The sequence below is a fragment of the Apium graveolens genome, chromosome 9 (assembly GCF_009905375.1).
Source record: "Apium graveolens cultivar Ventura chromosome 9, ASM990537v1, whole genome shotgun sequence".
NCBI lineage: Eukaryota > Viridiplantae > Streptophyta > Magnoliopsida > Apiales > Apiaceae > Apium > Apium graveolens.
The window spans coordinates 155,907,575-155,931,958 of NC_133655.1; the positions used below are offsets into that span (position 1 = coordinate 155,907,575).

The following is a 24,384-nucleotide window of genomic DNA, read 5'->3' on the forward strand; positions in this document are numbered from 1 at the left end:
AAATTGAATAACAAGAAGAAGCAACGTGGAGGTGAAAGAGAAGATATAAATTAGTCCCTCGAGGCGAAAAATATCATGTGTGTGAGAATTCCGGCTTAACTTCAAATATGGGTAATCGACTCAATGATATTGTAGAGGAGGATATACCATTATTCTATGGGTCTCTAGGAGTTGATGAGTTTCTGAATTGGTATATTGATGTTGATAAATTCTTTGATGTTATGGGTGTTCCTGAGAATAAGCAGATGAAGATGGTGGCTATCAGGTTAAAAGGTGTTGCTTCTATATGATGGGATAAACTTGTTATACAGAGAGAGAAATAAATGAAAAGACCTGTTAGAACATGGCGGAAAATGAAACAATTGATGGTGGAGAGATTTTTACCAAAAGGTTGTCAGCATAAGATGAATATTGTGGTTAAGCATGATGACTATACAAAATGTTTGATGATTGTCCTCAATCAAAATTGGGTAACTTGTCGGGTGAGGAAGGGAGAAAATAGCCAGGTTATTTGAATACGAAACTTTCTTTGGAAGATTTGAAAGGTGTGGACTTAGTTAAATAAGGGTGCAAGATAATGGATTTTGAAAGTTGTATGTTTATGGATTGTGATGAAATTGATGCGTTTAAAGAACACCACAATGACGAGGAAGGAAAAGAAAGAAACAAAGTAAGTCTCAATTATGTTTATAAAGAAGGGAACAAGAACGATATTGAACTACATGATAAATGTGTGCATAATTTATCTTTGGACACATATAAATTGGTGGATAATTTGCAACATCAAAGCTTATACATAAGTTATACAAGCTGAGTCCCCAAACTTTTGAGATTGTAGTGGATTGTCAATATCACGCTAACTTTAGTTTGGAAGATATGGTTAATGAAACAAAGTTGAATCCACAAATTCATGTAGCACCATATAATGTTATTTGGGATAATTCATTGGTTGACACTTACGACAGTAAAATTTTTGTGATTGATATTGTTAGCTTGAGGTACAAAGATACCAGAGTTTTTGATAATTTTGATGTGGAATCGTGTGAGTTAGTCTTGGGTAGACCGTATCAGTTTGATTTGAACTTATCTTACAAAAGCATGGGGAAAATAATTAACAACAATGGAGGTAATGTTTTGTATCTATTGAAGGATAGGATTGTCTGGAATCCCTCTTTTAAATATGTAATGATTGTTTCTGCAAGTAATGGGTTTAAAAATATTTAAGTTGGTTCAAGCTCCAAGTCAGTAGTGGTTAACAAATATGTGGTTGGATTAATTCAAGCATTGTTTTTACAATATGTTAATCTTGAAGCGGAGTTCAGGTACAAAGTTCCAATAAGACTGTTGCCTTTAAAAATACCACCATGGCGAGATAAACAGCAAGTCGACGTAATTCTTATTCAAGATGATAGGTCGTGTTCTTTTGAAGTGGAAGAATCTGATGTAGGAGGATTTCAGTGCTAATCGATGGTGTGATGAATCCAAAAAAAACACAAGTAAAAAGACTGCATGATAACACTACTGAACAAAATGAAGGCATGATCACGCAGCCGGATGACATGACCACGCTGTCGGATGGCAGGATCATGCCAAAACACCAGTAGCATTTATGGATTTATTTTTATTTCATTTTAGGATTTCCTATTCCTATATAAACAATCTTGCAATGTTACATCATAAGATTTTTCTTTTACGAGTTTTTCTCTTATTTTTTTGTGGATTCAATGTTTGATTCGTGGATTCGAGGTATTAAAAAATTTCTCGGTGTAAGAGTTTTTACGAAGATTAGCGCTTGTTTTGCCTATGTTTTCGTGTTGCGTCAACATTGATCGTAAATTCCCTCATTGTTTTAGGTAGTTTTTGCAGTCCTTAGGGCCTTTATGGCCTTTATTGTAGAAATCTTGCAGATTCAACCAATTGTTCCAAGTCTGGTCTGTTTGACACACTTTGACTAAAACAGCGGTAACTTCATATAGAAAAATGCTTTTTGCGAACGGTTTTTTGCCCTAGAAACTATATTCCGAGATCTCTATGATGATCTATAATTCTTTGCTTAGAACACCCTCAATAAATCATCATGGCCTTCTAAGTCAGGCACTCTGAAGTCTTAAATTTTCAGTTTTGTGTCTCCTTTACTTCACTTGCTTCCTCTTTATTTCCTTTTTTTATTTTTTATTTTGTTTAGCTTCCATTGCAAATTCTGACAGCACACTCTTAAACATAGCATATAAATCATGTTAAGCTTCTTTTCGTACAACTTTAATTTCCCCATGTTGGCCTCCTCATGTAATTGTGACGACCTTTGATAGTTCCTTACACCCAGAATAGGTATCAGATTGCCTGTGACTTTCTCTAGCAACAAGCTTCCCACAACAAGTCTGCACATGGCCTATGTTGCACTGGTCCTGAGATTTTAAGCTGTGAGTTGAGCTTAAAGGTCCAGTTTTTTCTCCCGCCTTGCCCTCTGGCGATTGTTTTTCGGCTTGCCCTGGTGAAAGTTTTTTTGCCATATGGAGTTTTTGATTTTTAAGCTGTGTTTATCAACTTATACTTCAAGGTTACGAACTGCTAGTGGATGAGAGACCACATAAGTTGACTTGTCTGCATCGAGCTGACTCGTTTTTATCGAGTTACACATTTATGCCATGTCAACTCACGATATTGCTCCTCTCCATTCCAACAATGAGTTGTACCAAATTATATTCGTTGAAGCAGGTTAATCATTTTATTGGATCTTGACAATTAGTCGAGGTTTTCTCTGAAATATCATCTTTTCTACACCCCTGTTGACAATCTTTTTAATCATGCCAGGAGTACTACTGGATTCTGCATTTTTTCTTTGTAGTGGATCTTTATCTTATGATCCTAATACAGTTGCTTTATTTTTTTCACACCTACAGTTGCTTTATTTTCTTCACTTTGAGCTCTCAGCAAATTTTAATGCTAAACCTTTAGACAGTACCACGTCTGCTGCGACAATGTGGTCGTACCTTTTGTTATGTCGAGTGAGTGGTTCTGGTGGTTACTGGAATTGCTACCTCCTCGCAAGCATCTCTGCATTGATTCTTTTTTGGGCAACAACCTAAGGAACAAGTTTTCTGATATACTCATTGTAGTGTTAAATTTCTACCAACATTTTTCTTGTATGCCAATGTAGTTGTGCTTTTAAAATGTCGGTTGCTAAGAAAAAACTTCTTGCGTACGATCTCTGTAGTTGTTGACGGAGGAATCTGGTAATAACAAAGATTGAGATTTCTCGCCAGAATTAAGATCTATGACGGTGGTTCTTCGCCGGAAAATCAAGTGGTGTGTGGTGGTTTGTGGTTGTTTTAGGCTTAGATTGATCATAATAAGTGGTGCCTCCCTTATCAGCTCTCAACTTCTTACCCCTTACAATGTGCCTACGTACCCTTTATATAGGGATCAAGCCTGACGTAGTTCTTGGGGAACAAAAAATCTAATGGGCTTAAACTTTTTATTCTAGGCCCGGTAGAAGCCCATCCAGAATCCATCTTCCGCTAGTTTTAGGAATGTCCAACTATGAGGCCCAACCGCGAAGGCCCAACCGCGAAGGCCCAAAGCTCGTCCGTAATCGTAGGACTTCACGGATAGTGCATCTCCCTGTGCAAGGATAACACTCCACTACAGCTATCTCCCTTGATTTACGGACGCAGGTATAGCCACGGTTCAACCCAAGTGCCGGACACATCCCTGTCCCCCGAATGAGGATAACCCACCAGATAACAAGACAGGTGATCCCAAGCCCTTGGGTGCAAAGTGCAGGATGACTCCAAAGTTCTCCAACGAGGACACCCGTTGAATACAAGAACAGAGTTCCCAAAGCACACACCAATGTTAACCCCATATCCCCAACGAGGACACCCGTTGAATACAGGAGGAGGCCTTCAATCATCAGGCATACCCCTGGAGGCCTTCAAGCTTTTCACGGACATCCCCCTCCTTGACCGTCTCAAGGAGGGAATTCTTCAAAGAGTACCTGCAACAAATACGTTAGTAAAGATAGCCATCCATCGCTCATTTCCATGCATAATTTTGTCTTGAGGTCACCATTGAGAGTGTAGTGACCAAATACAGGACGCGTTCTAAGACCCTGGGCGCATCCTCACCTTTATGAAGCTTGTATTGTTTCCTCAACAACCGCCTCTCACAGCATTCCACAGTGACAGGACGCGTCCTAAGCAGGACAGGCGCGTCCCCCAGCTTACATTGCCAAAAGACCATAACTGCCAGATACTTTCACCATGGTGGACGCGTCCATAACGCCTGGGCGCGTTCTACCCTAATCATGTGCTCCCAAGCTTCCTTATTATTAGACCATCCTTCATAAAACATCTCCTCAACATTGGGCGCGTCCTATGTGCCTGGACGCGTCCTCACCTTCTACAATGCAATACCGAGTTTGATTGTAATTAGTCCGCTTTTGACCCGCATCAATCAAATGCCAAATTTTGGGTATAACAACCACCCCCAAATTCCACTTGCCGTTGAAAACAAAATTGGAATTTTTATTCGAAAACCCAAAACAAAATTTGGACCGACCCATGAGGACGCGTCCTATTTCCTGGACGCGTCAAACCTTCAGACACGTAAGACCAACCGTTGCGTTATCTTGTACATATCAGCCACCTTTTTCTATAAATACCCTAACACATCACATCATTGTCACTTTCCTCTTTTCTCTCTCAGGAAACCCCCATCACCGCCGCCTCTAAGCTTTCGGTTCAAAACTCCGACGATTCAGCTGCCCATTACTCGATTTCTCTAGCTTAATCAAACCCCCAACTTACGAGGTACGTAAATCATCTTTTATTTCTTTATTTGGTCGAATAACCCAGTCAAAATAAGCAAAAAACCGTTTGTATGCTTCATTTTGATTTTAACTGTTCTTCATTTTCCTTTACCTATATACGTGTATATATCTATGAAAGCATCATATTTTGCCTCTTTGATTCTGTAACTGCACGTTTCTAGGGCTTTAATTGAATTTCCCCAAATCGACCATAATCTCTTCAAATTCTGCTATATTCCCACCGTTGCGGACGCGTTTACCTCACAGGGCGCGTCCTATATTTTATCACAATTTAAGTTGCTTCAACCAAGAGTTATATAGACGCACTTGTTCACCTAGGACGCGTCACCTTAGTATATTTCCTGCGATAGACGTTTAGGACGTGTCCTCACAATCATTCCTCTTCCCTTGTTTCCTTTTACATATTTTTAGTATTTTCTTCTTTAAAATTTGGGCGCGTCCTCAAAATCTTTTCCCTTCTTGTTTCAGCTGGAGGACGCGTCTTCACCTTCACCATTCCACCCTTTCAAGGTCATCAACAAATGCCTTGGGATTTACTCCCCACCTTCCATTTCCTTCATACCTGAGCTTCCCAAGCTTCACATGACGAATTCTTTTCTTGAAGCAGAGGCTCGTATTTTTTAATCTTTAAAATCAAAAACCTCGCTCATGGAAAGCTCAGACTCTGAATTTATGGACCATGTTCCCCTTAGTGCAAGACTTGGAGAGAAACGCAAGAGAACTTCCCAAACTACCCGTACTCAAGCAATAGAAGATTGGACTGACGACGAGGTCATTCCTTCTTCCAATAAATCATACAAGCATAGAAGTGCCTCTAATGAGGGCGCATCCACCCCTTCTCAGGACGCGTTACCAGATCAGGACGCACCCTCTCCCCATAGTGAAGGTGAATTTAAGGATAGAGCCCCTGAACCTGAAAAATATCCTATTTCTCCCCAACAATCTATTTCTCCACTAGAACATTAGGAGCCAAACGATGTAGAGCTTGATTTTGACTGGAAAGAACTTGAAGATCTTCCGGAGACAGAGAAGAATGTCTGGAGGAAGAGAGAAAACAAACTAGCTTGTGTTGGGATGAAATCTACTACAACTGATCTAGAGATTGGGTGGACCATGAAGTACTACGACATGGCGGGAATCTGGGCACGTCCTCTTAGGATGATGAGGCCCCATATTTTCAATGTGGAGAATTTGAGGATCCCTAGAATGGTCCTCACCCCAAAACTCATTTCTTTAGGTGTGGGCGCGCCCTTGCACCCCTACATCAAAAAGATTCTGAAAAGGTATGACGTTGCTCCCATCCAACTGTCCCCAAACTCGTACAAGCTAGCATGGGCTCTATACATCATGTACCAAAACCTTGGGTTGGGCGCGCCCTCCATGAATGAGTTTAGTTTTTTCTTCAGCATTAGAAAGTCTATTCCTGGCTACCACTTCCTTGTTGTCAACAAATGGTTGAACAATAAAGGGTTTAATGAAGGCAAGATCAGCCACGAACGAGACTGGAAGGAGCCATTTTTCTATATCTATGATGTTAAAAGGACTCGCGTTCGTTTTAATTTAGAGCCAAGTAAGTGCAAAATCTAGGATGTGTCCCCTTCTACAGAACGCATATTCTCTTTTGTTATCTTTCTCCTTTTACCTTTTTGTAACCCTCATCTCTCTTCCTAGATAAAATACTCAGAAAGAGCTGACAGGAAGAAAGAAAAAGAGAGCTGCAAAGGTGTTGAAGTATGCTGAGAAGCATTTCAATCTTAAGGACATGATAACGGAGGCCAATCTCAAAAAGATTGGGGCTTTGTCTGCAAGGGTTGGCTCCATTTGTAAATACCGTGATTTTTACAATGGAAAACCCGTCCTAATGACATCTGAGAAAGCTAGAGGGTTAAACGCAACAGAACTTGTTCAACTGGATATTAGCCGACAAGTGGATTTAGAGCAAGATAAGAACCATTAAGACGCGTCATGCATCCACAACGCGTCGTGAATATGTTCACCTTTTTTCCCTACACACATAAATTTTAACTTAACTGGTTTACAGGCGTTCCTACATACGTGTCCTTGTTTTGGGCGCGCCTTAGTTTCAGCACGCATCTTCCGATAATATTTGTGTCTGATGTCGTTAGCATGCCACTTATATTTTCCCCATAGTCCACGTTACATGCATTTTTCATGTCTTTGCATACATTTTACTTGACATATCTTCATGTCTTTATATTCTGCATTTGACACGTCATGCTATTAGGACGCGTCTTGCTATCCATGACTGACACTTCTTATCTTGTTCATGTCACAGATATGACTTCTCTTCCCAAGGGATTTGCCATTGGGGCCACCAAGAAGCTGAGAGCCAGGAAGCAGGCTCCTGTGAAGTCTGATCCAAAGGTTAAGAATCATACTCCTACTGTGACTCCTTCCCCTCCATCAAAAATTATTGATACTATAGTGTTGGACATCCCTAAGAAGGAGGACGTGCCCTCAAAGCGTCAGAAGACAGTGCCAGATGACCAATCTTTTGTTCTCAGATATCTGGGCGCGTCCTCGGCTGGCGCCTTCTCTGGAGATAAGGTAAGGGGTTGGTCTTTCAGAACTGAGCAGCAGACAGAGGAAGCTATGGTGAGGGCTACAACCGAGCTTCATATGCATTCAAGACAGAATGCCAACATGGCAGCTAGACTCAGGGCGCGTCTTGCCGTCACTGATATTGCTAAAAGCCAGGCTGAGGACAAGATCAAATCCTTGGAAAAGTGCATTACTTTGCTCACCCAAGAGAAAGATGCTGAGATCAAGCGGTTGCAGGAGGACAAGACGCGTCTTGAGGGTGAGAAGGCGGTGCTCGAAGGCAATGTCACCTCTATGGAGAAGGCTATGAAGGATGTAATCTCTCTGAATTCCACCATGCAGCTAGAGCTTGACACTCTGAATAATGACAGACTGCATGGCTGGAAAGAAGAGAAGAAATTAGTGTATCAAAATGGTTTTGCAGCCGGTTTTGAAGAGTGGTGTTCTGGGTTCATAGCCAATGACCCAGGGTACACTTTTTCCAAGTTCGATGAAGACACCCAGAAATGGGTAAATGATTTCAGAATCAGGGCTGCAGATTTTATCAAAAATAAGATGATCATCCTTGGCCTAGAAGAGGATGACGCGTCCCCTGCGCCTTCTCCACTTAATACTCAGCCTCCTCCACCAAACAACCAGGACAAGTCTCAGGACGCGCCTCCTGCTGAGGACGCGTCCTATGTTTATTTATGAAGTTTTTTTTTGCTAAATTATGTATATATCAACAGAAAAAAGGAACATAAGGGATCAACCCTATGCTATATGACAAGCCATAGAGAGAATATCTATAACCAATCTAAACAGATATTGGAGATAGAAAGCAAAAGAGAAAAACAATAAAACAAGAAACCCTACTACAATCTAGTGCAGTGAATAAAATCAGGTCTACTATCTATAACCTTAGAAAACTAATCTGAACTGTCAAGCCTTGCAATAAAATCCTTTTTAATACCTTCTAGCAGCTTCCTTGGACCAAAAATTCCCAATTCATGAACTCTCGTATTACGCTCACGCCAAACATGGTAGCAGAAAATTTGAGCAACACAAAGTGCCAAAATGCTCTTAGTTGTATCCGGGAGTTGAATAAGAAAGCTGATAAAACCATTCCAGGATTTCCCATGGATGTCGATATCAAAGGAAGATATAAGGCTTCGAAGGATCCAATTACTGTACGAGCAATGCAGGAAAAGGTGGGATTCTGTTTCTCGACCATATATGCACATGAAGCATTGCCGTGTTTCTACCAGACCAAATCTATGGAGACGAGATAGGGTATGAAGTCTTCCATGGCAAGCAACCCACTGATGGTGGGCATAACGGTTCACTCGAAGTTTATGTCAAACTCCCTGATACCAAGGAACCTTTTCTGCTTTAAAGCGAATAGAATCCCAAATATGCCAAGTTTTGGTTTTCTTAGCATCAATACCATTCCATAACAGTAAGTCCGAACCTGCATGCAAACATGGGTACTCAAAGTTTGCCAGCCAAGAAAGAAGCACAGGATCGAGATGATGGTTTCGGGAGTTTGCTGTTGGGAGAGACCAAACCCCACTACAGATAAGAACATCTAGATTGTCTCTATGGTGCAAACCACTCAGAGAAATAATAGGCGAGGACACCGAAGAAGCTAAACAAGTGTGTTGCCACCAAGGATCGAACCATACAGATATAGACTCCCCATTTCCAATTTTGTAGGACAAAAAACTCATGGCCAAGGGACGAAGCTTTAACACCTTTTTCCAAATCCATGAACAATCCGAGGGAATTTTAGTAACTAAGAAATGCTTACCTTTGAGCACTGTTTTGTTAACCTAGGAAGCCCATAGGATGGTGGACTTCGTGATTTTATCTGAACTACCTTAAGGGTACGGGCTCTTTTTTAAGCCTTGCAAGTTGTAAACTTACGATCTATTATTTCCCTAGATTTTATTTGCTTGTATTTCTTACAAAGCTCTTAACCATGCGGATTTTCTCTTTCTTGATTATCTTGATCTTCCATATATTTGGGCGTGTCCTGAGCTGAGGACGCATCGCCTTTTAGCTTTTGCTGTTATTTCCTTTATTATCACAAGCTAAGCAGATGTCCTTACAGGGCACATCCTCATTATTTGGACGCGTCTCTTAGATTATCTTGAATTGTTTGGATAGTATATTCTTCCCAATCATAATATCGTGTTGTATTTTTATATTTAGGCAAAGCAAAATATAAATGGGCGCGTCCCGGTGCTTTGACGCGTCTACCTTTCATTTTTTAAGATAGTATTTTTAATCATATCAGGTCGGACGCGTCTTCAATAAGGATGTGTCCTTGATTTCATTCATGGAGTACAGAATTAAATGAGCATAAAATTAGAGGATAATCAACCAATATTAGTTGGGCGCGTCCTAATAGCAAGACGCGTCTTAGTTCCAATTTTACTTGAGTTCTATTGTTCCCTTTATCAATCATTATTTTCACAAATAAATGTACAGAACTACTCCTCAGGGCGCGTCTTGTGGTTAGGACGCGTCATACAGCCAAGCGAATCAACAAGTAAATAACCTTTGGAAAATTTAAAAGTTTTTATTAATAATGCGTTTTGGTGTCAAAAGTGTACCAGTCCCACGGCTACTATGCTCTGTGGGGAATTTATTCGAAAAAATGATCCTTCAACTAGTTCTAAGTTAAGTAGTACATGCACTACCCCCTAGGCTAGGAGGAATTTTATTACTTTTAGTCTATAATCTGGGCACAGCCATAAGTATATAATAAAAAGATATGTAAGGGGACAAAGCCGCGCCTTACTGATAATACTTTCGAAGATGTTCCGCGTTCCACGCTCGCGGAACCAGCTTTCCTTCCATATCCTCAAGGTGATAAGTCCCTTCCACAAGATTTCTTTTATCTTGTATGGCCCTTCCCAATTAGCTCCAAACACTCCATGTTGGGGATTCTTCATATTTGGCATAACCATCATAAGCGCCAAATCCCCTACTTTCAGCAGGTGTATCTTTACCTTCTTGTTATAATACCTTGCAGCATGCTGTTGATATGCCACAGGCCTCAGCTGAGAATTTTCCCTTACTTCCTCCAAAAGATCTAAATAGCCTTTGATTAACCTCTCCATCTTCCTCCGCGCAACGATCCCTACGAAGCGACCCTGAGCCAACTTCCACAGGGACCATAGCTTCATAGCCGTAAGTTAGCATAAACGGAGTTTCTCCCGTAGTAGATCGCGGAGTAGTGTTGTAGGACCACATCACTTTTGGGAGTTCTTCAAGCCAATTCCCTTTGCGCTCTTCCAATTTGTTCTTGAGGGTATGCTTTATTATTTTATTCACGGCTTTTGTCTGCCCATTTCTTTGAGGATGATAGACCGCTGCAAACTCCTTTTTAATTTTCAGATCTTCACACAGTTGTCGCAATTCCTTGCTGTCAAATTGCTTTCCGTTGTCAGACACAAGCTTGTAAGGGATTCCAAACCTGCACACGATGGAGTTGAAAACAAAGCCTCTGATTTTCTTTGCAGTGATGGTCGCCAATGGCATTGCTTCTGCCCATTTAGTAAAGTAATCCACCGCGACCATTGCATACTTGACATCCCCTTTAGCCTTGGGCAATTCTCCAATAAGATCTATTCCCCACATGGCAAATGGCCAGGGGCTCACCATAGGTGTTAAGAGCGTCACTGGCATAGATGAGTAATTTGCAAAGTGTTGGCAGCGATCACATGCTTTAACAAAATTCACAGCATCTTCTCTCATCGTAGGCCAATAGTATCCTTGGCGTAAAATTTTCATCGCCAACGAGTTACCCCCCGAGTGATAACCACAAATCCCTTCATGCACCTCCCTTAAGATGTAATTTCCTTCTTCTTCATCAACACATCTAAGTAGCAGTTGATTGAAGCCTCTCTTATACAGAACTTTATCGTACACCACATACCTTGCAGCCTGGTAGCGGAGTCGTCGAGCCTTGAACTTATCCTCGGGGAGTATTCCCTTGTGGATATAAGCGAGAATGGGCATCACCCACATTTCCTTGGGTGCCTCATCCACTTGCATCATCTCCACCTCCGGGATACTAGGAATCTCCTGGATTTCTAGGGGTATAGATCCCAACAACACAGCTTCCTGCTGTGACCCCATTTTTGCCAGGGCATCCGCATTGTTGTTCTTCTCCCGCGGTACACATTCTAACCTCACCTCTTTGAACTTTCCAATCAAGTGTTGCGTGCATCTCAAGTACAATTCTGTCCACGGTCCTCGAGCTTGAAACCCCTCATTCACCTGATTTACCACCAGCTCAGAGTCACTCCTCGCAATTAGGTTTCGCACTCCCATTTCCAAAGAGATCTTTAGGCCATTAATCAATACTTCATACTCCGCATCATTATTCGTCGCATAAAACTTGAAGTGAATTGCACTCATAAGGTGATGGCCTTCGAGAAACACGAGTACTATGCCTGCGCCTGCTTCTCCATTATTAACTGCCCCATCTACATGCAAGATCCACCAGGGATGTGGGAATTCTTCTAAAGATTCTTCATTACAAGGGGGCTGGAGCATTACCAAAGCCTTATCATCAACGGTAGAATCAAATTCCAACAAAAAATCGGCTAAAGATTGTCCTTTAATTGCTGTACGGGGAATGTATTCCAAGTCAAACTGTCCCAACTCCACGGCCCATTTTAACATCCTCCCCGATGATTCTGACTTGTGAAGGACTTGCCATAGCGGATATGTTGTACGCACTTCAATTCTATGGGCCTGGAAGTACGGCCGTAACTTCCTTGACGCAAGGATCAAGGCATAAACCAGTTTCTCCATGATTGTGTAGCGAGTCTAAGCATCGTGTAATCGCTTGCTCACATAATACACTGGTGACTGTTACCCATCTTCCTCTCTTACTAGAATAGCGCTGATTGAAAACTCAGACACTGCAAGGTACAGTATTAGAGATTCTCCATCTAATAGTTTTGACAACATGGGAGGATTTCCCAGTTGCTCCTTGATCCTTCTAAAAGCCTCTTCATATTCTGATGTCCATACGAAGTCTTTCCCTGCCAACTTAATTCCCTTAAAGAATTCCTTGCATCTGTCGGATGATTTGGAAACAAATCAATTTAGCGCGGCAATCCTCCCAGTTAAGCTTTGCGCTTGTTTCACACTGGTGGGTGATTTCATATCCAGTAGTGCCTTGATCTTTGCGGGGTTGGCTTCAATTCCACTATGGTTGACAATGAACCCAAGAAACTTTCCCGACTCCACACTGAATACACACTTTTGTGGATTCAACTTCATGCGAAACCTCCTTGGAATGTTAAACATTTCCATCAAGTGCTTGAAATGGTCATTCGCCTCCTTGGATTTTACCAACATATCATCCACATATACCTCCATGGTTCTCCCAATCTGGTTCTTGAACATCATGTTTACCAACCGCTGGTAGGTTGCGCCAGCGTTGATCAACCCGAACGGCATCCCTATGTAGCAGTATAGCCCCTATCGGTGATGAAGGATGTATGCTCCTGATCGGGACCATACATGGGAATTTGGTTGTAACCAGAGTATGCATCCATAAAACTCAGCAGGGCATGTCCTACCATCGCGTCAACCAACTGATCAATTTGCGGGAGCGGGAAACTATCTTTTGGGCAAGCCTTATTGAGATCTGTGAAATATACATATGTCCTCCACTTCCCGTTCGGATTTTTCACAAGCACTGGATTTGCGAGCCACTCGGGATAAAAAGATTCTTTGATCAACCCCACCTCCAACAGCTGGTCTACCTCTTCTTTTAATGCTATTGGCCTTTCCCCGCTCACCGGGCGACGCTTTTGTCGTATGCCCGTGCAATTAGGGAAGATGTTCAAAAGATGATACATTACCTCCGGGTCGATCCCCACCATATCTGAATGACTTCATGTGAAAACATCGAGATTGGTAGTCAAGAAGCGGATAAGGCTTTCCCTCATTTCAACACTCAGCTGCGATCCCACTTTCAAAACCTTGCTTGGGTCATCTTTATCGACCGGAACAGATATTGTGTCTTCGGTCGACCCCGTTTTCTCGGCAAGCGCGGGGATCCTGGGTTCCAGATCAAAATCTCAGGTATCCTCGACTTCCACTCTTACATCTGAGGGCGCGTCCCCATGTGTGGGAGCATCAACCTCGATTCCATTTTTACTCTTCAAGGGCGCGTTCTCATTTTGAGGAGCATCAATCTCGATTCCATTTTTACTCTTCAAGGACGCATCCTCATTTTGAGCAGCATCCACCTTGGGACTACTTTCGAGACTCTCTAAAATTTCACTTCTTCCTTCCAATTTTTCTCCGTTAACCTCCTTTTGCACGATCCCTTCCATATGGTTCACCATAATTTCTTCCATACTACGGATCCTCGAAACAATTCCTTTTGTCAAAACAGGAGCCCTGCTGGCATGAGCTTCTTCTTCCTCGGGACCCTCCACAAAATAATGGGCATAAACCTCTCCACTTGGTTTTGTCTGAATATCCTCTGCATCCTCAAATGGAAGACCTTTTTCCTCGTATCTTCTTCTGCGAAATTCTTTGACAGCCTTATGGTAGCAGTCGCGTGACTCGTATTGCGACCCTCTCAGACTGCCCACTCCATTGGATGTCGAAAACTTTATCATCAAGTGGTGTATCGAGGTTATCACCCTGAATGCTCTTAACCAAGGTCTGCCCACCAACATGTTGTGTGCGGAGTCCTGATCTAGCACTTTAAAGTCTATCATTTGGGTGACCGACAAAGCTCCTTCCCCAAGTGTGACATGAAGCCTAACCGAACCCATAATTCTCACTGTTTCTCCCATAAAGCAATAGACATGTACATCTTTAAAATACATGCCGTTATCCGGGAAACCCAGTTTCTTGTTCGTGCTGTAATACAGGATGTTAGCAGAGCTCCCATTGTCCAAGAAAACTCGATGTACGTTTATCACCCCAATCAGCATAGTAATCACCAGCGCATCATTATGGGGATGGTGTACCCACCTTGATTATCTTTCCCTGAATGTAATATCATCAAACTCCCCTTTGAATATTTTTAGAGGTCGATCTTCCAAGCTGTGAATGTTGGTGAGCGGCGGGTGTCGTGCCTCTCTTGCATTTCTTTCCAACACCCGATTACTATCACCGAAAAAGGGGTATTCTCCAAAAATTTCCCTGATACTACCAGCTCTTTGGAACTTAACCTCCGTTGTCTTCTCCGCATCTTCCGCCCGCGGGGGCTGCCTTTCATTTTTCCCCTTGTCATCACCTCCCCTGCGTCATTTCACCTTGTCAATCTATTCTCCCAGGTATCCCGCTTTGATCAACTCTTCAATTTCAACTTTCAGGTGACGACATTCATGGGTGTCATGACCGGTGGACTCATGGTAATCACAATACTTCTTCTTGTCTCTACTTTGCCATGAAGTCAAACGGTGTGGTTACTTGAAGATTCCGCTATCCTTATTTACCTCGAAGATATGGTTAATAGATGCTTCCAGTGGAGTGTAATTGCTTATCCTCCTTTCATAGTTCGACGGTGGACTCCATTCTCTCCGCGTGTTCAAGGTGTTCACCCGATTGGGGCTTCGGGCATTCCGCCGGTAATCCAGACTCACGGATCTATCTCTCCTCTTGGCTCGCCCTTTGGAGTTGTGAGTACTATCATTCTTCTTTATTTCAGCAAGCGATTGTTCAATCGCTTTGAAGGATTCTGCTTGCGCAAGTACATCAGCTAAAGACACAGGGTCTTTTCCCTGCAGATGCTTCCAAAAATCTTTTCCCACGCGCAGACCAGCTATAAGGAGTATTTTCAGTGTCTCATCAGTCGCACCTCTCACCAAGGTAGACTCTGCATTGAACCTTTTAAAGTATGAGGTCAAGCTTTCCCCTTCCTTCTGTTTCACATTGGCCAGTGTGGTAACCGGTGGTGTATACTTCACCGCAGCTTGGAACTGAGTTAGAAACCTTCCTCGTCCATTCTTTTGATAGCCTCGGTAATAATTCCCAAACCTTTCTCGTGGAGGGGCACGCTCGTGCTTGTGGTGCCGCACCCTATCATCCCTTTGGTATGAAGGGGCACACGCGTTGTATCACGGGGCCTCGCTTCTCCAGTGTTTCCTTCCTTTTGCCATTCTACCAGCAGCATTCTCAAATCGTCATCCTCCAACCTTATGCCAAGCCTTCTTTTTAAGGTTGAAAAATCTCTTCCTTCCACATCTTGATTCTGAGTATTTTCCGCACGACGACGCTCGTCCATCGTACACCCAGACCTATGTAAGTGCGGCACAACCTGATTGTTAAGACGAGGCCTTTCTCTTCCATCAGTGTCCTCATCTACAAGCTCCATAGTAGGTTCTACATCATCAGAATATTCCAAGCACCGATGAGTGATTCGCAGGTTTTCTCCGCTGTCCTGAGCATCTCCTTCAATTACGGGAGCTTTCTCCACGGCGTGGCCGTGATGGCGAAAACGATGACCCCTCCTCGTTCTGCGATGCTCCACCATATTCAGCCTTGAGTGAAAACTGTTAAGAGTATCCCCTATGCGGTATAACTGCTCTAGAATATCAGCGTTGCTGATGAGAATTAGAGGTGTTCCTCCCACATCTGGAGCTCTCGATGGGTCCACTACTAGAAAACCTTCAATAGACATCGGCGAAAAACCGATGTTAAAGATTTTCCCGACCGATGTCTATGCAGGTGTAGAGAAAGGTACCCCCATTTAACATCAGTTGTAGCCCGATGTCTAAGACTAACTTTGACATCGGTTCCAGGATGAAACCCGATGTATATTGTCGTTTTAACCAAAAAACTGCAGAACAATCTTTTTTAATAGCTTAAATATGATGTAATTATCAGTCTAAACTAGTAATTAACAAAGTATAAATCAGCACAAACCGATGTCAAAGCTAGCTATAACATCGCTTTTGGAAAAAAACCGATGTTAATGCCTTCTTTTGACATCGGTTTTAGTTTTAGAACCGATGTGTTTGTTCGTTTTAACATCGATTTCTTTATAGAAACTGTAGTCTCTCTTCACGTGACTCATCATGCTTTACCCGATGTCAAAGGTAATGAAAGTTTTCCTTCTTTTACATCAGTTTTTAATATTTGGCTGATGTATTTGTTTGAAGTTAACATCGGTTGCTTTGCAAATTTTTTTAAGAACTGATGTCTAGGTAACCTTTTAACAACAGGCTTTTAGAATTGGTGTGTAAAAACTGATGTCTAGATTACTAAAAACTAGACAGGTTCTAATTGTTTCCTATGCACCCACAAATGGCAAAAATACCAAATGCCAACAATTATCCAACCAACAACCAACAAACAACTAGCAAACCAACAGAACTAATCCAATGAAACCAACAATAATAACAAACAAAAAATAATAATAACAACAGAAGAACTAATCCAATTTTGTTTCATTACCAACTTAAAGTATCATCAAATATTAACAACTTAAAGTACCACGATAATGTTATGGTAAGTTTACAAATTTTTTACAACCAATAAGCAAAAGTTCATATCAGAAAAGTTAGAGAAAGAAAGGCGGCTCGCTACATGAACTCTTTGATGTAGCCAAGAATATCCATACGAACAACATCAAGATACTTCCTGCTGTAGGATTTCCGATTCTTGTTGGACCATTATGTGCATTTAACAAAAAGAAAAAAACAACGGTAAAAAATTGTTCTTTGTCGAGTGTGTACTAGTTACTACCGATGTCGGTTCTTCAGCTTTAGACGTTTCCTCCAGGGGGTTTCTGTTTGGGCTTCTTGCGATGCTTCAGCTTGTGGAGCATTAGATTCATGTCCTTCTATTTCTGATTCTTTTACCTCTTCATGCTTATCCTGATTTGGCACAAATTTGACTTTGTGTTAAATGCGCTTCTTTGCCTTTTTCCGCTATATCTGTAAAATATAATGGAATGAGCATAAGGCAATATTTGATGCATATATTAAATCACAAGGCAATATTAAATCACAAGGCAAGATTAAAACATGCAATTAAAACAACTTACTAAAATTAACAGTTAATATTACTTTTCCCATTTTTAACAATTATTTCGAAACTCTCCTTACTAGAATTAAATCTCCTTATTAACAAGTACAATGCAAAATATTTAAAAAAAAAATAAAACTGCAACTGCTCCGTATTAACAACTGCAACTGTAAAATATTTAAAACTCCTTAAAATGCAAAATATGGAAAATATTGATAATTCCCAACTGACTAATTTAACACAAAGAAATATAATATTCTGCTTATATTTAAATTAAAACAAGGAAGCATTTAATATTATGCCAAACACGATTCTCCGATAAGGGGATATAAATATCTAATATGGATCACTTCTTGATCTAAATTCCCTCTCCATTCTCTCTTTGATTTCCAGAAGTAGGTTCTGCATCAGCAGCATTGACATCAATATCGAATGCAGGGATTTTAGAGCAAAAAGGTGGATTTTCCAAGATCGTGTCTCATAAATCATCGTCATTATACACTTCATGATAGTCGCGAGTCGTTGAGGTTAATACGACTGACCATGTAGAATTAACTGGATCTTCAACGTAGAAAATTTACTTCACTTGGTCAACCGACACATATTTATCATTTTTGTGTCCTTGTCGACTAAGGTCCACGAGTGTGAAGCCAAAATCATCTATCTTCACTCCTCTGTCGTTGTCTGGCCATCTACACAAAAATAATGGGGCTTTAAATACTTGATAATCCAGCTCCCTTATTTCTCCAATCCTTCCGTAAAAGGTCATATTGCTCTCCACGGGCTTTAAATCTTTAGAACTGGAAACCTGGACCGTATTAGCTACTAAGGAGACACCACTGTTTTGTACAACCCTTGTATTATCTCTTTCTCTTGTGAAGTAACGAACCCCATCTACCAGATAGCCGTCAAAAGTCAAAACAGTGAATGACGGTTTACATACCAGCCATCTTATCATTTCTGAAATAATTACACCATTCTCTATTTCATCATTAACCTTTTGTTGAAACCAGTCTGCAAAAAGCCGCTTGTGCTCACCAATCAGCCACTGAATGGTTTTCTTTCTACCTCCATAAATTTGTTCAAGATATTTCTTGTGTATCCTTGCAAAATGCACAAGCTAAATTAAAAACTACAAAACTGCTGACTAAAAATTAAATTAATATAAAAAAACAGACTCACATAATATATGGATGAACTTCAGGATTGTTTAGAAGCACGTGTAAATGCGCCTCGTCCCGTTATTTTTCTTCCACCGACTTTATTATTGCAGCGGATAATGGACCAGAAAGCTTGCTGCCATGGTCCTTCGGAAGACCGGCAGTTGTGCAACTCTGCCTAGCAAACTCTACACAAAATTCAACAGATTCTTCTTCAAGATACCTTTCTTCTATACAACCTTCCAGATAAAAATGGTTTTTCACAGAGCTTTTGAGCACTTTATTAAGCCGTATGAAAGGGAACATCCATCGATAGAAAATAGGCCCACATAGTCGCAATTCTCTGACCAAATGAACTGTGAGATGTATCATTACATCAAAAAATGATGGAAGAAAAATCTTTTCTAGCTCGCGCAATATTAGTACCACATCCGCTTGTAATTTTTCCAGTTTTGATACAACTACAACCTTGTTACACAAAGAGTTGAAAAAGAAAAACAACCTGATTATGCTAACCCTAACATTTTTTGGGAGTACGGACCGAATTGTGACCGGAAACAACTGTTGAAGGAGTATGTGGCAGTCATGGGACTTGAGCCCAAACAACTTCGCATCAGCCATTGATACACAGTTTTTAATATTCGATACATGTCCATATGGCAATTTCATTGACAATAGTGATTTCAACACTTTTCGTTTTTCGGCCTTTGTTAGAGTAAAAATAGAAGGAGGCAGGTAAGTTCTCTTTACACCTACTTGCGGAGCTAAATCAAGCCTAATCCCCATTTCCATCATGTCATTACGAGAAGCTTCACTGTCTTTAGACTTGTGCTTTATGTTAAGTAGTGTCCCAATCAAATTGTCACACACATTTTTCTCAATGTGTATAACATCGAGACAGTGACGTACATGATGAAATCTCCAATATTCTAAGTCCAAAAACAATTGACTTTTTCTTCCATGGACAGACTACCTTCTTTGCCGTCTTTACTTCATTTCTAAAAGTAAATTTAATTTTCTCTTGTTTCTCTAAAACCTGTTCTCCAGAAAAGGGTTGATGTGGTTGTCCAAACTCTTGTTCGCCATTAAAAACCGCTTTCTTCCTTCTATAAGGATGATGCCTAGGCAAATAGCGACGGTGACCTTGATAACACATCTTCCTGCTATGGGATAAGTATTTAGTAAAAGTGTTATCACCGCATATAGGACAAGACATATACCCCTGATTCACGCAACCTGATAAATTTCCGTAGGCTAGGAAGTCATTTATCGTCCATAACAATATTGCTCTTAAAGTGAAAAAAGATTTTGTACCAGCGTCGTATACAATCGGCTCACCTTCTTCCCATAGCTTCTTCAAATCATCAATCAACGATTGTAGAAATACATCGATGTTATTACCAGGCTCATGTGGACCAGAGACTAGTACTGTTAATATCATAAACTTCCTCTTCATGCATAACCATGGAGGAAGATTATAAGTTACCAAAACTACTGGCCAACAACTGTACCTATTAGTTAGATTGTTATTGTGTGGGTTGATACCATCTGTTGCCAAAGCTAAGCGGAGGTTCCTTGGCTCATTACCGAAGGTTGGCCACCTATAATCAACGTTCTGCCAAGATGGTGAATCCGCTGGATGACGCATTTGTCCATCTTGAATTCTTTTGTCGGAATGCCAAGTCAAAAGTTTAGTGGTTGAAGCAGATTTAAACTTCCGTTTAAATCTGAGAATAATTGAAAAGTACTACATTACTTTCGCTGGAATATTAACCCTAGCTTTCCCATCCTTCCCTAGCTTCCAACGAGATAGATGACACTTGGGACACTCAGAAGCATTCTCGGTTACACCCCTGTACAGGACACACTCATTTGGACATGCATGGAATTTGACATATTCGAGGCCTAAATTAGATAGTGTTTTCTTTGCTTCGTACACATTAACGGGCAAGACATGATCTTGAGGAAGTAAGGAACCCACAAAAGATAGTAGGTCAGTAAATGTATTGTCACTAATACCGAATCTCGCCCTCCAGTTATGCAATTTTAACATTGAATCTAGTTTACTGCATTCACCACCCTCATATAAAGGATGTTGAGCATCAGCTACAAATCGCTTGAATTCATACGAATCTTTGTTAGATATGAATACAACACAGAGGGGGGGTGAATGTGTTTTGGATTAAATGTTTACTTTTTGATCGACTTTGGGTTTAGCAGTTGGTTGTTATCAATGATTTTGTAGAATAGATATTAAACATAAATAACAATGCAAATATGTAAAACAAAGATCTTCAAAACTCACTTAATTTTATTTTAAAAATCAAGCAGTGTTTTGCTACAAAATCTCTAAGTTCTTGGTTTAGAACTTAGCTTCTTTCTTTAGAGAGAATACAAGATTTTCTATCTTGATTGTTACAAATGACTAAGGACCAGTGTTAACTTTATAACTCAGTTAACTGCTGGTTTACACAGTGTGTAATAAGACATGCTATTAGCTTTTCTAAACTGTCACTTGTCATTTCTATTTATAGAAAAACAGATCTTCCATTTCTGGCTTAGCTTATCTTTAGCATCCCGTGTTCACTTTAATCTTCCTTTGTCAGTTAATCTTTACCATTAATTTTGCACATCTCTCAAGCTTCTTTTTATAGACTTGTTAATCCAGCTGTGTGAATTGTTTGTTGATTTACAACCTTGGATATTGAACTTTTCTGCAATTCTGTACTTAGAGAAATTTCTTTACTTTGAGATCTCCAATTAAGTTGTAGAGAACTCGACATCTCGATAGGCATGTTGGCTTGTCGATATCTTTGAAACTTCATTGTTGACTTGACTTATCGACAACTCTGAGTTCTCTAGTGAATTTTGGTTTATCGATAACTCAGAGTTCTCTAATGGACTTTGGCTTATCGATAACTCAGAGTTCTCTAATGAATGTATACTTGTAGATATCTCTGAGTTTTCAAATGGGTATCTGACTTATCGATATCTCCAATAGCATTTCCTGAGTTCTCGATAGGTCTTTCTGAGTTCTCGAATGACTTCTCTATAACACTAATTCTGTGACTTGTAGAGATCTTGACTTAGAATATTTTTCACCAAACAGAATTATTAAACTCCAAGCTTCTTCATAATTCTTCTGAGGCATGACCTTCTTGATCTTCTTCCAGATAGAATTCTTAGGCTTTACACTGTTTAGGGAAAAATGCTCCAGTCTGCTCCATTTACATTTTACAAACATTAAGTATTACAAGTATAAATTACAGATTAAGGTTACAATACAACTAATCTTAGGGTTGTCAATATGACTTAGTCTTGTTATGATACAGGCATGTCTTGCACAACAATCTCCCCCAATTTGTGAGAAGATTGCTTATCACAAATTCATGTCTGTTAACAAGACTAACCCCAAGCTTAACCAATTAATGAAAATAACTATTCATTAATCTTCTACTCAGATCATAGATGTTAATGGCATTGTTAGCTCTAGTAATCTTTGACATCATCTATTATATATTACAATCTCCCTCAACTTGTTCATTATGAAATTATGCACAAGTTCTGATTGATGATGTCAAAACTTTATATAAATGCAGAACCCAAGAACCCAATTTTCCCATATTTGATCTTCTTTTATGAGTTGCATTTAGATTTATTCTTCCTTCTCCCCCTATCAAGGAAAGAATATTATTATCTGGCAACATCCATTAGCTGTTTTGGCATTTAGATTTATCCTCCCCCTATTTGACATTATCTTCAAGAAGAAAGATCCAGCTAGATGCACATTGTTCAAGCTTTTGTCAATGCTCATGTAGAACACTATCAGCAGCTTCAAGTTTTAGTGAAGTCTGTAGTGATGAGTTTACCAAGTAGATTAGAATAGGAAAAACCTAAGCTCTCTGTTCTTTTGAATAAGTAGTCTCACTACTTCTCACTGCACTAGTCTCATGACTTTTAAGAGTCAGAGTTACCTCACAAGGATTTCTAAATCCAGACACTAATTCTACCTCTCCTTTTGCCAGGAAGGATCCTGCCTCTCTTATTTTCTATTTTTCACTCAATCTTTCTCTTATCCTCACATGAAAGACTCAAATGTTGTTTGTCCTACAAAAATAAGAGGTGGCTGAGAAGAGTTAATCTGTGATCATATGATTAGAGGAAGGCCATATAGGGCTAATCATACTCATTTCACCAGAAAAATGAGTGCATAAGCATCTATGACTGGGGTCACAGTTTGACTCACAGATTGCTCTGTGGTTATGACAGTGTGTTGTCCTCCACTTGTAGTGGGAACCTCCAATTGAATTGGAGGGGATTTGACTGGGTTACTGCCATGTGCACCAGCCTCAAACCCTTGTGTGTCTTGCAACACACTGGCACTTGAATGTGCTAAGATTGCCCTTCTTATGGCATTGTCATAGGCAATTGTTCTTCTAGCTTTGACTGGTAAGACAGCTTCTGCTAGAGTTATAAGGGGAGTTGTTCCTTCTTGACGAACCTCCAATTGAATTGGAGAGGATTTAGATAGCTCCCCCTTAGTAGTACTACCCTCAAACCTTTAAGTCTGTGAAGACTGTTTTGTACATGAAGGTGCATAAGGAATACTCATGAAATATTCAGTAAACTGATAAATTTTCATGTTTGGTGGATTCTTTTCTCAAACAACAGAACAATCTGAAGAACATCGTGAAATTGCTGTCCTTTTGTAAAACAGGTGGCTTTTGAGAGTCACCTGAGTGGGATTGTGTTTGAGTTTGTGTTTGTGTTGCTGCATTTGGGAGTATTGCAGCTTGGTTTAGAGGTGTTTTAGCTGCATTTTAACACAAATACCTGTTGATTGAAACTTTGAGTCTCCTGTTATTGTCTGAGTGGATTGTGTTGAACCTGTAATGCATTGAACATATTTATCTGTTTTGATTAGGCATAACCATTGAGACATACAGTTGCAAGCATTATGACAGGAAAACTAATAATCAATTAATTTGTAAACACAAAGCAATCATGACATAAACAATCAAGCAACAAAAACAAATTGATAAAGAAGAAGATAATTTCATTAATATTAAACACAGAGTACATTAAGATCCAGATACATCAAGTAAATCTGAATCCTAACTACTCTAATTTAGACTCCTTCTTCTCGGCCTCCAACCTCCTTTCCCTGCGCTGGTAAGCTCTGGATATGGAGTGTGCAAGTGAGATGATCCTCTCCTGCAACTCCAAAGCAGCGAGGCGTTGTTGCTCAGCCACCCTTGCACGTCTCTCCATCTCCAGAGAGACTTCCTCTTCAAATAAAAGAATGCTGATTTGATCATTCCACGAGAGTTCGTTAAAGACCTCAAGTGGAATATCAAAGGGGTTGTAAACAACCCCCTTAAGACGGACACGAAGTCCGATAGGATCAAAATAAACTAGGTCATCATCCAAATGATGGACCGGTTGGTAAACTTCATGAATAAGTCTGTAAAAGACTAGGGCATACATTTGAGTGAGAGAGAGAGAGAGATGAACAAGAGGTGAGTTTGAAAGTAGAGGTTTATTGAGAATAGGAGAGTGATGAATGATAAAGAGTGAAGCGTTTTAATTTATAGAGGGAGTAAAGATAGAAACCAATAGACTCTTGAGTTGCCCGAATAATAAGAGTAATAATCACATAAGCATATTTGACAGATAGAAATGACTAGTTACTATTCCTCATGCAAGTACTCAAGAATATTAGTTCACTATTTAGAATAGTTGTTCCCCATGCAAATAAACAAGTACTCCCTACATAAAAGTGACTACTCCTATCAGCATATAGTCAAATAATTTAACCACTATCAGCATACT

General features: G+C 40.3%; 2 protein-coding genes across 2 annotated transcripts; both read right to left on the bottom strand.

Annotated features, from left to right (window-relative positions):
• Positions 1–8,730: 8,730 nt before the first annotated feature.
• LOC141685681 (uncharacterized) lies at positions 8,731–12,202 on the bottom strand. Its single transcript, XM_074490770.1, has 3 exons — positions 10,807–12,202; positions 10,406–10,752; positions 8,731–9,126 (listed from the first exon to the last, which is right to left on the bottom strand). Exons 1-3 carry the CDS (start codon positions 12,200–12,202, stop codon positions 8,731–8,733), a joined length of 2,139 nt encoding a protein of 712 aa, XP_074346871.1.
• A 5,767-nt stretch (positions 12,203–17,969) lies between these two features.
• On the bottom strand, positions 17,970–20,200 carry LOC141685682 (uncharacterized). The gene is made up of 3 exons (XM_074490772.1): positions 19,526–20,200; positions 18,653–19,383; positions 17,970–18,495 (listed from the first exon to the last, which is right to left on the bottom strand). The coding sequence occupies exons 1-3, from the start codon at positions 20,198–20,200 to the stop codon at positions 17,970–17,972; spliced, it is 1,932 nt and encodes a 643-aa protein (XP_074346873.1).
• Positions 20,201–24,384: the final 4,184 nt, after the last annotated feature.

Excerpts from the sequence above, each read along its gene's own strand:
- LOC141685682 (XM_074490772.1), bottom strand. The coding sequence starts at position 20,200 with ATGCGTCATCCAGCGGATTCACCATCTTGGCAGAACGTTGATTATAGG. Across the intron at positions 19,384-19,525 it reads AAGTAAAGACGGCAAAGAAG|CACAAGTCTAAAGACAGTGA; the intron begins GTAGTCTGTCCA and ends CTTAACATAAAG. Across the intron at positions 18,496-18,652 it reads TTATCCGCTGCAATAATAAA|GATACACAAGAAATATCTTG; the intron begins GTCGGTGGAAGA and ends GCATTTTGCAAG.
- LOC141685681 (XM_074490770.1), bottom strand. The coding sequence starts at position 12,202 with ATGGAGAAACTGGTTTATGCCTTGATCCTTGCGTCAAGGAAGTTACGG. Across the intron at positions 10,753-10,806 it reads CAACGGAAAGCAATTTGACA|CGGTCTATCATCCTCAAAGA; the intron begins GCAAGGAATTGC and ends AGGAGTTTGCAG. Across the intron at positions 9,127-10,405 it reads TATCAACAGCATGCTGCAAG|GTGTTAAAGCTTCGTCCCTT; the intron begins GTATTATAACAA and ends ATTTGGAAAAAG.